The 15,240-nt window shown below is 39.0% G+C and overlaps 2 protein-coding genes across 3 annotated transcripts in view; both read left to right on the top strand.

Annotated features, from left to right (window-relative positions):
- LOC129718631 (cytosolic carboxypeptidase Nna1) overlaps positions 1 to 15,240 on the top strand; it is a 331,733-nt gene that overhangs the window by 130,309 nt on the left and 186,184 nt on the right. The window lies entirely within an intron of this gene.
- Positions 1 to 15,240, top strand: part of LOC129718633 (transcriptional regulator ovo) — a 68,269-nt gene that overhangs the window by 45,150 nt on the left and 7,879 nt on the right. Inside the window, exon 2 of one of the 2 annotated variants that reach the window (XM_055669585.1) lies at positions 9,111 to 11,401. In XM_055669585.1, coding sequence (XP_055525560.1) covers positions 9,111 to 11,401 — 2,291 coding nt within the window. The remainder of the gene's footprint in view (positions 1 to 9,110; positions 11,402 to 15,240) is intronic. The other variant, XM_055669586.1, reaches the window with a different exon arrangement.

Genomic DNA, 15,240 nt, shown 5'->3' with positions numbered 1-15,240 from the left:
TGCATAAGGTCGCCCTGCAAAAAAAATAATACGTGCCGCGATCTTGGGGTGTTTTTCATTGTCAATACCGACCGACGTGTGTGCGAACTGCTGCCTACTGCTGCTGCTGCTGCACACCTCGTTTGCCTTCGCCACACCACAGTAAACCGCATCACTCGCAGCTTTCGACGCCTTCGCCTCTGTCTGCTCCTGATAGTCATCTCTGCGTAGCCCCACTTATCGCCACGTTTTAGCTGTTGTTTATTATTGAATTCGGCTTGTGTGCAGTCGCGTGAAGTCGACGTCTGTGAACTAATGACACTCGTGGGATTCCGTGTCTCGGTGCACGTCCTTCCGCGGTTTGTTTGTGTTGACGCCTCCGGAACTAACCGGAGCTGCTGCTGCTATAGAATCAATTGAATATAGCTCAGACAGGAAGCTCTAACTGCGCTAGAGTCTAATCGTTACGACTGGTGAATCCTTGACGGAAACCCCCGTACGAGTAATTTTACTAATACGCTCCACACGTACTCAGTCGGAGTTTCAATCATACTCACTATGACAAGTTTCCCACCTTGCAGTCAGTCAGCTCTGTGATTGATGAGTCTGACAATAAGTCTCATCTTTGTTCTAACTCTTCCTTCACGTTGAGTCCTACAAAACCTCGAAAACTTCCTCTAGACAAAAATTAGTACCTTTTACAATATAACTGGCCAAAGTATGTAACTATGACCAAAACCTTAAAAACATGATCGAATTCATTTTGACCCAAACAATTGATTCTAGTGCCATAGTGTCTTCAGCAAAGTTGTTCCATTTAATATTCTCCGTTTTATAGAAGCTCTAATTGTGTAATGAATCCACTTCAAAGTAAGAAACGAATTTTAATTCCTCATTTTGTATATGAAAATCCAAATAACTTTTAATAGTGATTTTCTACAAATTTTAAATGTTCTACAATATTGTTTGCGGTAACAAAACACACAATTTTACCGAAGAAGTCTTATTTTTATTTCTTAAATTCCTGCAGCCATTGGAGTTTTTTTTTAAATATGTCCTAATTTACAAACAGATATCTACAAAATCCGCCAATATCTGACAAATCCAATTGTGTATCTATACTAGCCAATAGTCAAATAGTCAATAGTCAAACATCATTCAATCCAAAAATAGGCATATGTCCTTCGTGCTGTGTTTTGCATTCGAAAACTTGCACTCAAATATCGACTACTCAGTTCTGCTCTGGTTGCCCAATTCCATTTTTTTACGAATCATAACGCTTTTTGATATACAAAAAAGAAGAAAAGCTAAAGTCTGTTCTCACTTTTTTTAGGTTGAATAATCACAAAATTGTAACTTCTATAAAATAGAGATTAATTAATGGAACAACTAATAGACGATACTCCGACTATAAAATCAATATTCTTGGGTCAAAATGATACCGATCACGTTTTTGCAGCTTTGAAAATGGGGAATAAGTTGTTATTGTTCAGGGAATTATAGTAGGTGGATAATATTGGTAAAAGGAATGAGACATGGAGCAGTAAGTTTTCAACGAAAGGGTGAAAAGCATACTCTGGCACGAATAATAATAGAAGCATTTCCCTTACTCTCAATGGAGATGCTGCCAATTAGGTTGAAACTTCGCACAGATGTTCCTATGGGCTAAAGATGTTGTTGTGTGCTATTAGTTTTTTTTCACGAATCATTTGTTTAGCGGGTTCATGAAAAAACGATATTAATGATTACCAATATTTTGGAGCCAGAACGGTTTGTTTAATCGGTGTGACGAACTACGAAAGGTTAGTTAATCATTGATGGTTGTCTGAACACGGAGGTATAAGAAGGAAAAACGTTGAAATTAAAAAAAAAATTGAACTAGAACGGTATTTTTGATTGGTATAATGTGGTATAAAGGTAAACTTATAGACAGAAATTGTTTTTCCAAAGAAACTAACCTCAAAATTTAAAAGTAAATTTTAAGAAAAACACAAAAATATAATTATAAAAACCCTTTCTTAAAATTTTAACTTTTTTCTTCGAACGCTAGTTGACTAAATTCGGAGAAATAAAATTTAAAAAAGTAAAAATTTGTGAAAAAAATTGTTTTCGATTTTTTTGTACAGTGTACATCCTTTTTGAAAGACAAAATTATCCAATATAGGCAAAACCAAATAAAAATGACAATCGAAAAATATTGCGGGCTTTTTAAAACTTGATTACCCTAGTAGTTAAGCAATTCCACTCAAAATGATCCGGTTTTATTTTTTTTTTCAATTGTGACTCGTTTTTGAGAAGTTATGTAAAACGCTATCTAGAAAAAGGTTGATGATAACAAATATTTTAGAGCTAAAACGGTTTGTTTGTCTTTCTAAAAAAATATACACTCCGAAAAAAAATTTTTGTTGAATAAAAATATTAACACTTGATTCTCTTACAAAGCTTATATCGTATTTTTTATAAAAAAGATTACCTAAACAATAATGGCTGTCCGATCATGGAAAAATAAAGAACAAAAATGTTGAGATTTTCCAGAAAAAAAAAAAAAAATAAAACCAGAATGTTCGGTTTGATTGATATAACGTTTTCTTTTTTCTATGACAAAATCATTCTCTTCAACTTTGCCAAAGGCACTATACCGATCAAATAATCCGTTTAAATACTGAAAATGTTTTTTTGTGTAATAGGCATTCGGTGCAACAAATTCCACGGTCCATACATTTTTTTAAATTATATGGGCAATTGTCCACGGAAGGGGAGGGAGGAGGTCAAAATCGTTGAAAATCTATCCACGTGGAATGTGGATGGCCCCTTTTGGAATTATTTCTTTGTATAGTGTCTTCAGCAAAGTTGTAGATTATAATTTTGCCCTTCCAACAAACTGAATAAAAACTGTAAAAAAAATGAAACAAAAAAAATTAATTTTCTTTGACAATTTTAAATATTTTTTTATTCATCAAAGTTCAGTAAACTATTTTTGGTTACCCTATGTGGGCAATTCTCGCTAAAACCAGGCCACTAGTGACACGAGGTCTTTGAAAATTGATTTTTTTTTATTTTAGTTCGATTGAACGCAGTAAAAAATTAATAACTGCACATAAATTTGTTCCATTTGGTGGACCCCTTGTTCGCCAAGGGGTGAACAAATTTTTAGAAAAGTGAAAATCGAATATTTTTATCGAGCTATATTTCAAATATTTGTCCCAAAACCCTCTACAAACAGCATTTCATTATACAGAGAACATCTAGGGCTTTCATGTGAAGTATTCAAAGATTTGACCGCCATCTTGGATTCGCCGCCATTTTGAATTTTATTATTAAAACGCGTTTTTGAACAGTGTGCGCTGCGTGGCAAGCAGCGCTTGCTGCTATATCGATCGCGCGGCGCGCGTTGGAAATGTTAAAACTCGGTATAGCAAATTGGCTCGACGGCCATGTTTCTTTCGCGACACACCTGATTTTTTAAATGTATCTTGTAGGATTTTTTCTCAGCTTTCCAATGGTTGTCTCAGAATTAAAATCGGTGGTTGCCAACCTGTTCAAATACGCGTTTTCATGATAAAATTCAAAATTGCGGCGAATCCAAGATGGCGGTAAAACTTTTGAATACTCCACATGAAAACCCTAGATGTTTTCTGTATTATAAAATGCTGTTTGATTAGGGTTTTGGGACAAATATTTGATAAAAATATTCGATTTTCACTTTTCTTAATATTTGTTCACCCCTTGGCGAACAAGGGGTCCACCAAATGGAACAAATTTATGTGCAGTTATTAATTTTTCACTGCGTTTAATCGAACTAAAATAAAAAAAATTTCAAAGACCTCGTGTCACAAGTGGCCTGGTTTCAGCGAGAATTGTCCATGTGTGGTTTCCGTAGTAAAAAAAAATCAGATTCATGTAAAGTGAGATTTTCGAGATATTCAATTTATAATTATATTTCTGTTTTTTTTTTTCTATAAGGAATTATTTTTATCTCACGGTCTATATTTTTTTCTGGTAGCACATATTTACTGTTTACCAAACATTCTAGCTTCAATTTTGTTTTTTTTTTCTGGAAAATTTTAACTTTTTGTTCTAAACTTTTTTTCTCAAATTTTTTTTTCGAGGTTTATTTATGTTTAAAATGACAATTATTATATACAACTTTTCTGAAGGATCTTAAAGTATTTGTAATCATTGATACCTTTCTGCATAGCATATTTCACAGTTTTTCAAAAACGAGTCGTGACTCAAAAAAAATAGCACAAAATGGCATTTTTTGCCAATAGAACCATGTACGCGCAATATTTCAACCAAACTGAACATAGTAAATTAGAATGATTGCCCGTTTCTTTCGTGAAATTGCTCACAGAAAAAAAAATATATTTGCGATTATTTGTTTGCGCTCGAACTGTTATTTTTTTATTCTTTATATTTATTTTCTCATCGCTTCAGGTCCGGATTTGTGGGGAGGGGGGGGGGGGCAAAGGGGGCAAATGCCCCGGGCCTCCGATTCAAGAAGCCCCCCTAGTCCTCCGGCGACCTTTTTTTGCTCGTCTCTTTTCAGAACGTTACCTCTAAATGTTTTAAAAAAAAAGGGCCTCACAAAAAATTTGCCCCGGGCCCCCCAGCGTCTAAATCCGGCCCTGCATCGCTTCACAGTTTTTTTTGTGCTGTGAATGGCAGATAATTGCAAATTTCATTGCCTGGAATGTTTTTAATTTTTTTTTGCGTAAAAAAAAAACAAGAAAAGATTGACTGCTGTTAGTTTTTGATTTTTTTCAAACTGAAATTTAAGTTATTCTAATGTTAAAGGTTATTCCATTCTGCATAATATTATGCAACTAAATAATTTAACAGATTTGAAAAAATGTGTATTTTAGTACCTTTTTACATTCAGAAAATAGAACCGAAGTCGAAATTGAAAACAAATACAATAAGCATAATTTTTAACAACCTTTCTCAGATAATTATGTTTTTTTATTTGATTAAACACTCAAAGCTTGGTAAAATCCAATAGTTGGCCTTTGGATAGATTTGAGGGCTTTGAGAAGTACTCCATCAGAAGTCTTATATGTAGGGACGTTGCGATACCATTAAACATCGATACTTGTATCAAGAGTAGGTACTGATATTCTGATAGTATTGAGGCTAAGGTATCGATACCTAGATGTATCGTTGTGCGATACCAGTTCATTAAAAATAAAAATCATAATTCTTTTTTATTATTTATAAAAATCATAATTCTTTCTATTATTTATTCCTCAAGATGAAAACGTTTAGTTCAAGTAAACCGTTCATTTTCATTTACTGAACCTAGAAAAAAACGCTTTTCCTTTATAAGCTCTCGTTTTCGAAAAAAGCGGCTCGCATGGCTCAGTAGATTTGACCTTCGGATCACCGTAGAAGAGGATCGTTCCCGTAGGTTAATCTACAGAAATTTCTGTTGAATTAGCATCGCTGATGAGATGGCACGCATGCATGCAATGCAACAAAATGGCACAGGAAACAGCAAATTTTCTGTTTCGTTCGTTCTTCTTAGGTTGTTTTGATTTATTTTTGATACTGAGCGGTGTGTATCGATATTGATGAAGTATCGCTGGTAAAACATCGATACCGAATATTGAAGTATCGGAGGTTGAAGGATCGATTTTGTTTAAGTATCGATGGTATCGCAACTTCCCTACTTATATGCAATACTTTGCCTTCTTCGACTTCATCAGGTGGTTCAACTAGAAGCGGAAAAAAGTGCTCGCAGGCTGAATCGACAGGCTTATCTAAAAGAAAAAGACTCAACAGGGCACTAAAGAATACTGGAGGGTTTTCTAATAAATAATCTAATAACACACAAAAAGGATTGGGTGGAAAAGAAACCACACTTCTAAGTTTCCTTCAGAATACAAGAGACAGAATAGAAAAATTGGGAACAAGGGGGGCCCAGAATTCTAGAGGGCTCACTTTGCTTCTACACTTACGGTTCTAAAATGAACGGGTCAGGAATTATTAAATTGGCCAACAATGTTTCAGGCGGGAATACACGCGATAATAGAATGCGCGAATGGTGTCTGGAAAGAAATTACCGTCAGGCAAATATCTGTATTTTCTGCGATAGTCTGGTAGCACTTAAAGCCCTGAATTCTCCTTTTTGCCACTCCAAACTAGTGTGGGAGTGCATCCTATCACTCCAAAAGCTGGCTTAAAAAAACCAGGTTAATTTATACTGGGTTCCTGGTCACTGTGGAATCAGATGAAATAAGAATGATAACTCACTTGACAAAAGGCCATCCACTAACTTTGTTGGTCCAGAACCTTTTTGTGGAAATGGTCAATAGGAGAAAGTAACCATCAGAGCAAACTGGGATATTACAAGCGAGTTACGTCAATCAAAAAAATTCATAAAGCCATCGTGAGATAAGCTTCGTTCTTCTAAGGCTTAATAAGAAAGACCTGAAAGACATTCACAGGTCTAATCACTGGGCACTGTTCGAGCAAGTATCATCTCAAGGAGCTAGGCAAACTTGATGATGATAAATGTCGCCTTTGTGGCATCGAAAGCGAAACATCGAGATACCTATTCAGCGAATGCCGGGTATTAATTCAACGCAGATAACGTATCTTCGGAAAGGGACCCGTAAACTACCAAAATAGATCAAAGAATGCTCGCAGTGGTTCAGTCTCCTACAAGGAGGAAAAAGTGTGAATATAGGGTAAATTAACCTATAGTGGACCCCCTTATTTTATTAACCCATAGTGGACCACCCATTAGATTAGCTTCATTTCTCTTAACATCCATCGAAATTTTTAAATGTATATGATGCAGATTGGATGGATAACATGTTTCCCGATGGAATTTTCCTGAAAATCTCTCGCGTTTTCGCAGAATTTTTAGTTCATCTGGTGGGTGGTCCACTATAGGAAAGGGGTCTATTATAGGTTAGTTTACCCTAGTGGCGCTTGAAAAAAAATCTGCTCATAATGACGCAAATTGTAAAGCCAGAACGCAATAATCATACATAGTGTCATTGAAGGTTGACGTCGCGGGTAGAAAACCCGCAGAGATTTTGTTTGTGAATTTAGAGACATTTATTAGAACATTTCTATTCATTGAAACGCAAATCAGAATTCCGAGCAACAATAATCTGAGTTCATAATGGCAGTCTTTTTAGGTGCTTTAGAAAGTATTGTAAACTCACTCGTTTTTGTCTAAGTGATGTGTGAGTTTATTTATTTTTCCACGATTTGTTGGAAGCATTTCCAGCACAGGTAGCAGGACGGTTCGTCTCGACTGCTACTTACTTTGTACTTTATTTCGTTGGCCGAAGGACCGTTTATCGTCAATCAGCTACCTTCAGTGTCCATGTTTAATGTGTATAAGGTACCACTGGGAGGATCAGCGTCCTATACGGGGCTATTTTTGTGTGAGTTTATAAACTACCTTAGTCGGCTACGTAGTCCGTAGAAGGCCCTGTTCGCAGCTGGAACTCGTCGTTTCACTACACGGCTCATGATGGTTTTAAATTTTACATATTTTTTACATTTTTGAATTTTCTTTGTACCTCAAGCTCTAACGCTATGATAAATTTTCAACTCACGCATTTTTTTCTGAATAAACTAACTTTCCGCTCTTCCTCAAATGCTATTCGCAGAGTACTGCGACAACGTATCATTACAAACAATCCACCCCTGTTTAGACTGTTTCTTATTTACCATTTTGTTATCAAATAGTCTAGACAAAAATTGCAATTTTTCTCTTCTTTTTTGTTCAAAAGAACTTATAATCATCATTCCCAATATGAATCAAAAGTAAAATATTCACCGAAACTATCTTTACCATCGAGAATAATCGATCTTCCAGTAATGGTAACAAAAAAGTAAACAACATGGCTACCGCTCTGCTTAAACCTCCACATAAATTGCAACCCGGCGACAAATGACCTACCGTTTGGCTGGCTGCCTAACTGTGCTTCAATCTCATTACAATGCAACCCGTCATCGCAAGCAAATGCACCCGCGCCATTCGAGCAACACACCAGTTAGTTGCTGCTGAACGGAACTCGCGGCTGTGGACGCGGCTGGTTACGTGACGGTTCCGAAGGTTCGCATCAGAGCACCGCGCTCGGAACGCACAAGGCAAACCGCTAAGCGAGCGGGCGCGCGCGCACACTGATCCTCTCGTTTCCTCGGGGTAGGGAAGCGACACGAGTAACGATCGCGCCATTCGTGTGTGAGTTGATTTACTTTACAATGTTACACGAACTGCTGCTATACTACTGAGTTCTGTCCGATTGTTCGCTCGTTCGCGCGATCAAATCATCTCGTTCGTCCCGTTCGGTTTCGTCTCACCCCACGGGGGTTTGTTGTTCGGTGTCGGGGTCGTAGAATTAGAATTAGCTCTAATTGCAGGGTAATGCTGGCGGGTAGAAACCAGATCACTATTAAGTGGGAACGCGATTAGGATCGCGATTCGCTCCAGCTCAGGTCGAAAACAATTCTGAGAAAAATTGACCCGCACTCGACCCGCCCAGCCTAGAGGGGCAGGGAAGTCCCAAGATATACAAGTTAAGAGGCACGCATCTACTGCATGTATAATCAAACCAAATTGGAATCTATTCAGACTTCAGAGACTTAGACATGCACGCGGCCATTCAGTGGAGATGGCAAGCAAGAGAACAATAGCTCATCATTGAAGCATTGCCCTCAGCTAGATCTTCTCGGACCAGCACTGGACTAGACTTTCAAAGCTATCATTCACCTCAGCTCAAACCGCCACCAAATTGCGTACCAAGAATTGCGCACCTCCCTCATCAGAGGGGCGCGCACCACAGCACAGATGACCGAACCGACGGACGATAATTCTATTCTTGGCATTAATTTCTCATCTTTCCTATTCGCTTGAATGAAAAGTGGCGGTTGGAATCAGCGCAAAAAGAAAATCCCACGTCGGTGGTTGTTTCTTCATACTCTCACGACACGCCGGAAAAAACTATCCGCAGCTTCAAATCGGTTCGCTATGCTCTATCACGTACAAATTGGAATTTTCAGAACCAATTACTGCACGCCTCTTCCTTCAATAGCCGCTAGTCACCGCCATTATTATTAGATGTCACCGCACTGTAATAATACGCTTTTTTTTCTTTCTAATTTTACAGTGCGCGACATCTTCGGCGAAGAGAATCGCCTCAGCCCGCCCTGCCGAGAGAGTTCATCCTCACCATCGTCATCGTCATCCACAAATCTCGCGGCCACCGCCGCCAAAATAGCAGCCGCCCACAGCAGCGGCAGCAGCAGCATCATCAGAAGTCCAACTCCGACGGCACCAAGTTCACCGCAATCCGTTCCGCTCTGTCTCCAGCGGACCATCGCCAAAGAACACCAACAGCAGCAGCAGCAGCAGCATGAGCGGGAAACTGCTTCCAGTACGACCAGCATCAGCATCCCAGCCGGGCGTCGCTTTTTTCCCGGTCGAGACTCAGCACCGTACCCTGGTGGTAATCGGGGACACGTGCTGACGCTAGCGGAGCGTAAAGATTACCCGCCGAGCAGCAGCAGCCGACCCGTCACTCCACATCACAAGCCGCCGCTGCTGGAAAAGAAAGCGCCTCCCCACAGTAACAATGGTCCACCCATTCGAAACGATCGAAATGTGCTAACCGAGGAGAGACCGCTGCTGTCGATCAAGCCACGGTCTCCTCCACCAAAAGATCGCGTACCAACTCCTCCACCGGCACCGAACGCAGCGGTGCGATGCTCCGTCATTCAGCGGGCTCCAACGGCGGCCGTTTCGCCACGACGACCGAGCCCCGAAAGTAGCCCCAGGGCTGTCGATTTGAAGGTACGCGCCCCTGAGGTGGAACCGATGCAGGAACAGCCGATAGATTATCACATACCAAAACGAAGCGGCGAGGGAGCGAAAGAAGACGAGGAGAAAGAAAAACGCATGCAAAGGGCCAAACAGGCGGCTATCCTGCGAAAGCATTTCTGGATTCGCGCTCATCGGTTTGGCAACTTGAATGGGATTATGCAAGCGGCTGCTGGGCATGGCCGGTCATCCAGCGGAGGAGGACAAGCTGGTGGTGGCCACAGTGGACACAGCGGCGGTGGAAGCATCAACTTTTCATCCGGATCAGGAAGCCTAGGAGGAGCTAGCGGTGGTGGTGGCGGTGCTGTAGGAGGTGGTGGTGGTTCGAGTGGTGGCATGGGAGGACGTGATGGACGGTCCAACTACGGTCCGAACAGTCCTCCAACTGGATCTCTACCGCCGTTCTACGAAAGTCTGAAGGGTGGCAACGCTGGCCTCAACGGGTACAATGCGAACGGAGGATTCCTAAACAGTAACTGGAATAACATGGATTGCGATACAACGCAGGATCTCACTAACATTGGAGCCTACACGGACGCTAACGGGAACAGTAGTAATCCCTCCAAACAATACTCGATGTTGCAAAATGCCTACGGAATCGCACTCAAAGACGAGGCTGATCTGGATTACGATTCGAAAATCGATTCACTCTCGAATCTGTACGGAAGCTACGACGTTAACGATTCCATGATGGTTGACATGAACGGAGTCGGAGTAGATCCGCTTCAGTTCACTGCAACACTTACCTTCTCCTCACCCGGTGACAACGCTCTGCTCGATAGCCTCACGGATGCGGTCGACCTGAGTCACTTCCTCAATCGGCTACCTTCGGACGAACATTCCAGCAATTGTAACGATCTAGAGCTTACCTCCACACCGTCGCTCACGCCAGACTCCGTTTCGACCTCTCTGCAACAAGTGGATGGCCACGACGGTTTGGACCAGTATCCCGAACATTTACTCCTCTCCCGCAGTTACAACACAAATTTCAACAACAATAACACGCACAAATATATGCAACCGCACCAGCATCAGGAGAACCCGCCTAGCTACCAATCCGCTCATCAGTTCCAGGCCCTCAGCAGCTTCGATCTGGACTCGCACAGTAATCTCAGCCTTCCATCTCCCAACAGTAACTCCCTCCAGTCACCATCCTCTTCGTCCTCGCCACCGTCATCATCGTCCTCATCAGCAGCTGCCGCCGCGGCCGCTGCTGCTGCTGCCGCACTAGCCGCTGGTCTTCCGGCTCACGGTCACCATTCGGTTGGTGCCCTTGGGGGAGCAGCCGCTGTCGTCGCAGCACCACCGCCAGCCGTCGTCGCCTCCACCATCCAAAATGTAAGTCGATCTTCTTCCACATCTTCCTCCTCGGCCAGTAGCCGAGTGGCTGGCCGACAATCGTCGTCGTTTTATCACGCCATTTCCTCCTCGCTAACGTCACCGACACCGACGGGCCGGCTCTCGTCCTCATCGTCGTCATCGGCATCCGCACCGACTTCACCGGGCTCTGCAAGTACCCTGTCCTCACTTCCTCTGTCCCCGATAGTGGCCGATGTGAAATTAAATGTTTTACAGCAAAGGGTAAGCAGAGTTGGGTGGAACTCTTTCGCTCTTCTATTTTGGTGACTTTTTTTTTGTTGCACTCACACGCTCTTCTAACTCACTCCGATATGATGCACTCGCTGATCGAAGGGTTTAGTAGAATGACATTTCTTTGTGACAAGAGTCGGTAGCAGTGCAATTAAACAAAAACCACTTCTCCAAGAGGACCCTTTGATCGAGTTGGCGGTAAAGTTGAAGAACTTTGATCCAACGGTGCTTTAGGAAAAAGAAAAAGATTACCATTAGTTTAACTATGCTGTATCCTTTCTGTATAAATCGTTAATTTATCACCGGTGGTTCGGATGGTACTGTATGTTTTCTAATGTCTTCCGCTGTGAGTCAGCTTCTGGTAAAGTCAGACCCCTTCATGACCCACCGTTTTGGTGGTGTATTGAGCTCTGGTCAAATGTATCCACGAACATTGTGGTAATATAAAAAATCGATCTTCAGTTTTCAATTCCGCTGAAAATCTATTGCTGACAGTGAAAATTTGCAACCCCAATTTTAATACAAGCTTGTTTAAAAGGTATTTGAATTTTATCGCAAATAAATAGAAAATAATGAAGAAGAATAGACATAGACAATATGATTAAAATGCCGAAAAACGAATGAAGAAAGAAGGGTTAAATATTGAACAAAAATAGACGAAAAAAGTTAATCAAATTTAAAAAAAAAATAACAAAAAACAGATGGAAAATATAAAGCTGAGAAATAATTGAGTCCTAAACTGCCGCTCATAGCATGTCCGTCCCATTTGCGTTTTGGTGCTGATGTGAAAACAGCAATTAAAAATCGTAACACTTTAGGTGAAATTTTGCACTCAAATGCTTTTTCAATCAAGACCATCAACAGAATTGAGTACTGAAATGACAATCTAACACTTTTGCATCATAAAACTTGCATTAACACCGAAATTTGATTAAAATTTGTTGAAAATCATAAGCTGGGACTCACTTGCGATTACTTTTACGGTACGTAGCCAGAATGATAGCAAGTCAGTCCCATAGCCAGCTACGACCGGTGATGAAAAACAAACTACTGCAAATCGATGGTGGTGCTAGAGCGTGCGTTTGGAATGAATCCATCGCTGGTCAATTAATAAACGACCTTCTCTCGTGCTTCATTAAACATGTTTTTGTGAGAAGCACAATGTACCAACTGCGCCGCTCAAAATAAAATTAGATATTGTTTTTACATTTGATACCTACTACTGATAAATTCAGAATCAGTTTAGGTGTAGGAACTTGTTCTAAATTTCCCTGAAAGCAGTCACACGTTCGTGACGGCGGACAGCTTCCACGTAGCAGTGGAAGCAAATATGAAAGAACACCTATAGCTTAGGAAAATGTTTGCTCCATTAAAAAACAGCTAAGTAGCGTACCGAAGTATTTGATATGACTGACAAATTCTCCAAAACGAAATTCACGACAATAATTTAACAATTCTTACCCACGTCTTTACATAAAATACGGATAAAATACGAAAAGTAGAATTTACTAAAGAATACTTTAACTAACAATACAGTGACACACCTAAAGCGATCACTGTCAACAAACAGCTAAAAGAAATTACTGGTGGAAACTTTGTCTTGAAGAAAACATTGTACTAGCAGTTAGAGCCACACGATGTAGAACGCGTAAAATTCAATCAAACCTCCTATTGAATATCACTTGGTACATCCAGTTCTAAACCTGAAGACCATAAGTTGTGGTAAATATCATATTTTTCATAACCATTATTGACTGTGGGGTTGAATTGCGAAAATTTTTTCAATGGGACCGACTTGCGATCACTTTTGCTATGGGACAAACCGACTTGCTATTTTTTTCATAGTTCCTCAGAACGAAGTATTCAAAAATATTTGTTTTATCGAAAGTAGATATAAAAAGGAATTGATTTCATAAACAAACTCAAAATTGATAAAAATGCAATTGGGACGGACTTGCCATGAGCGGCAGTAAAGCTATACCAGTTTTGATACATCATTCGAAAAAGCCGCTTTTTCCGAGCAAAACGTGATTTTAAAAAAATATTTATTGTTTTCCTTCGATTTTTAAATGAAGAGTAAAAAACAGCTCGAAAGGTCTTAGTTGAAGTTTCTCTTATGTACGGTGTATGGGAGAACTGTCATTTAAGGCATTTCGAGCAGTTTTTTACTCTTCATTTAAAAATCAAAGTTTCCTTCGATATACATTTTTTTAAAAATCACGTTTTGCTCAGAAAATTGCACTCTTTCAGCTGATATATAAAAATCAGAAAACCGTTTGAAACTTTAGGACCTAATTCGAAAAATACCAAACAGTCAAAACCTTCGGAAAGTATAATTATAAAATAAGGAAATTAATTAACTCTCTAGTGCAGTGGTTCCCAACCGGGAGTCCGCGAGGCTCATCCAGGGGGGCCGCGAAGCTCTTGGCAAATTTAACTGGTAGTTGAGCTTTCTTTCTAGATATCTTTGTGAAAGCGGATTTTCAACTCTGCGGCGTATCAGGATCAAGACGTGAAACAAATTGGACTTGCAGAATGATTTGAGACTGAAAAACGGAGCCTCGTACTGCAAAACTTGTATCTAAAATTATTTTAGGGGGGCCGCGAAGCTCTCTGTACTTTGCAGAGGGGGCCGCGGAGCCAGAAAGGTTGGGAACCACTGCTCTAGTGCCTAAGTTATCTTTTAGACGGACTTTGGTAAAATCACTATGAATCTTTATAAACATTTATTAAGTATTTTTTGTTTGTAGAGGGTTGACTAAAGCCCGTCTAAAGCCGGCACTGGGCACTAGAGGGTTAAGCTTATTAAGCAATAGAGAAAGTGAATGAGCTAAATTATGAAAAATAACAAATAAAATGAGTAAAATTGAAAACAAAAATATGTAAAAATAGAAAGTGAATCACAAAATCTTTAGGAATCCCAATCAAACCAATTATAAATATAAAAATATGATGAATAAAAAAAAAACAAAAATAAACGTAACAACAGTTAATAATTAACATATCTGCGCCTAAAAAGACAAACAAAAATCAATATTAATTTTTTTCAAATATTGTTCAAATTAAAAGTGTAAATAAAAAAAACAATAAACGTGACTGTAATTGATTCAATTCAAGATATTTATGTATTTTATTAATATCAAAACGGCGCTTTAACAGCATCAAGATACGATCAATATTTTCTCAGTTACTAAAGCAATTTTAAAGTAAACAATTACAGAACATAAAAAATAAAATGAAGAACAATAATCATGGTTAATGAATTGACATGGAGAAATATATTTGAAAAGCCGTTAAAAATGAACAGAAGATCAAAGAAGTTTTAAGAATATTTGACGCACTTTAGTAAACGTAACCAAAAATTACACTTTGCTTACACAATTATTTGGAAACGAATTGAGATAATCACAAGAGGAAAAATAACAAATAAATGCAAAACAACAATCAATTATCAAATATGAATTGAAAAATATGCTGAAAATTATAAAATTAGGAAAAGAATAGAAAAATCAGAATGCAAAAAAAAATAAAAAAAGAGAATTAAAAGAAGCAAAATTGTGTACAATGAATTATTATTACACTAAAATATTGAAAATATTTAGGAAATAAAAAAAACAAAAAAAAAGAAACAAAAATTTAAAAAACAGAAACAAACACAATTAAATATAAAAAACAAATACAATTAAAATTAAATATAAATATGAAAAATGAAAAAGGAGTTCTAGTCAATCCTATTATAAATAACATATTTAAAGTAAGTATGAAAATTATTCACAAATAAAATGGAAAATGGAGAAAATTTCAAAAAAAAATAAAATAAAAACAAAGAT

Source organism: Wyeomyia smithii, chromosome 1 (genome assembly GCF_029784165.1).
Source record: "Wyeomyia smithii strain HCP4-BCI-WySm-NY-G18 chromosome 1, ASM2978416v1, whole genome shotgun sequence".
In the NCBI taxonomy this organism is placed as follows: domain Eukaryota; kingdom Metazoa; phylum Arthropoda; class Insecta; order Diptera; family Culicidae; genus Wyeomyia; species Wyeomyia smithii.
The sequence above is the reverse complement of the archived record's forward strand: the minus strand, read 5'-3'. Positions and strand labels throughout refer to the sequence as shown.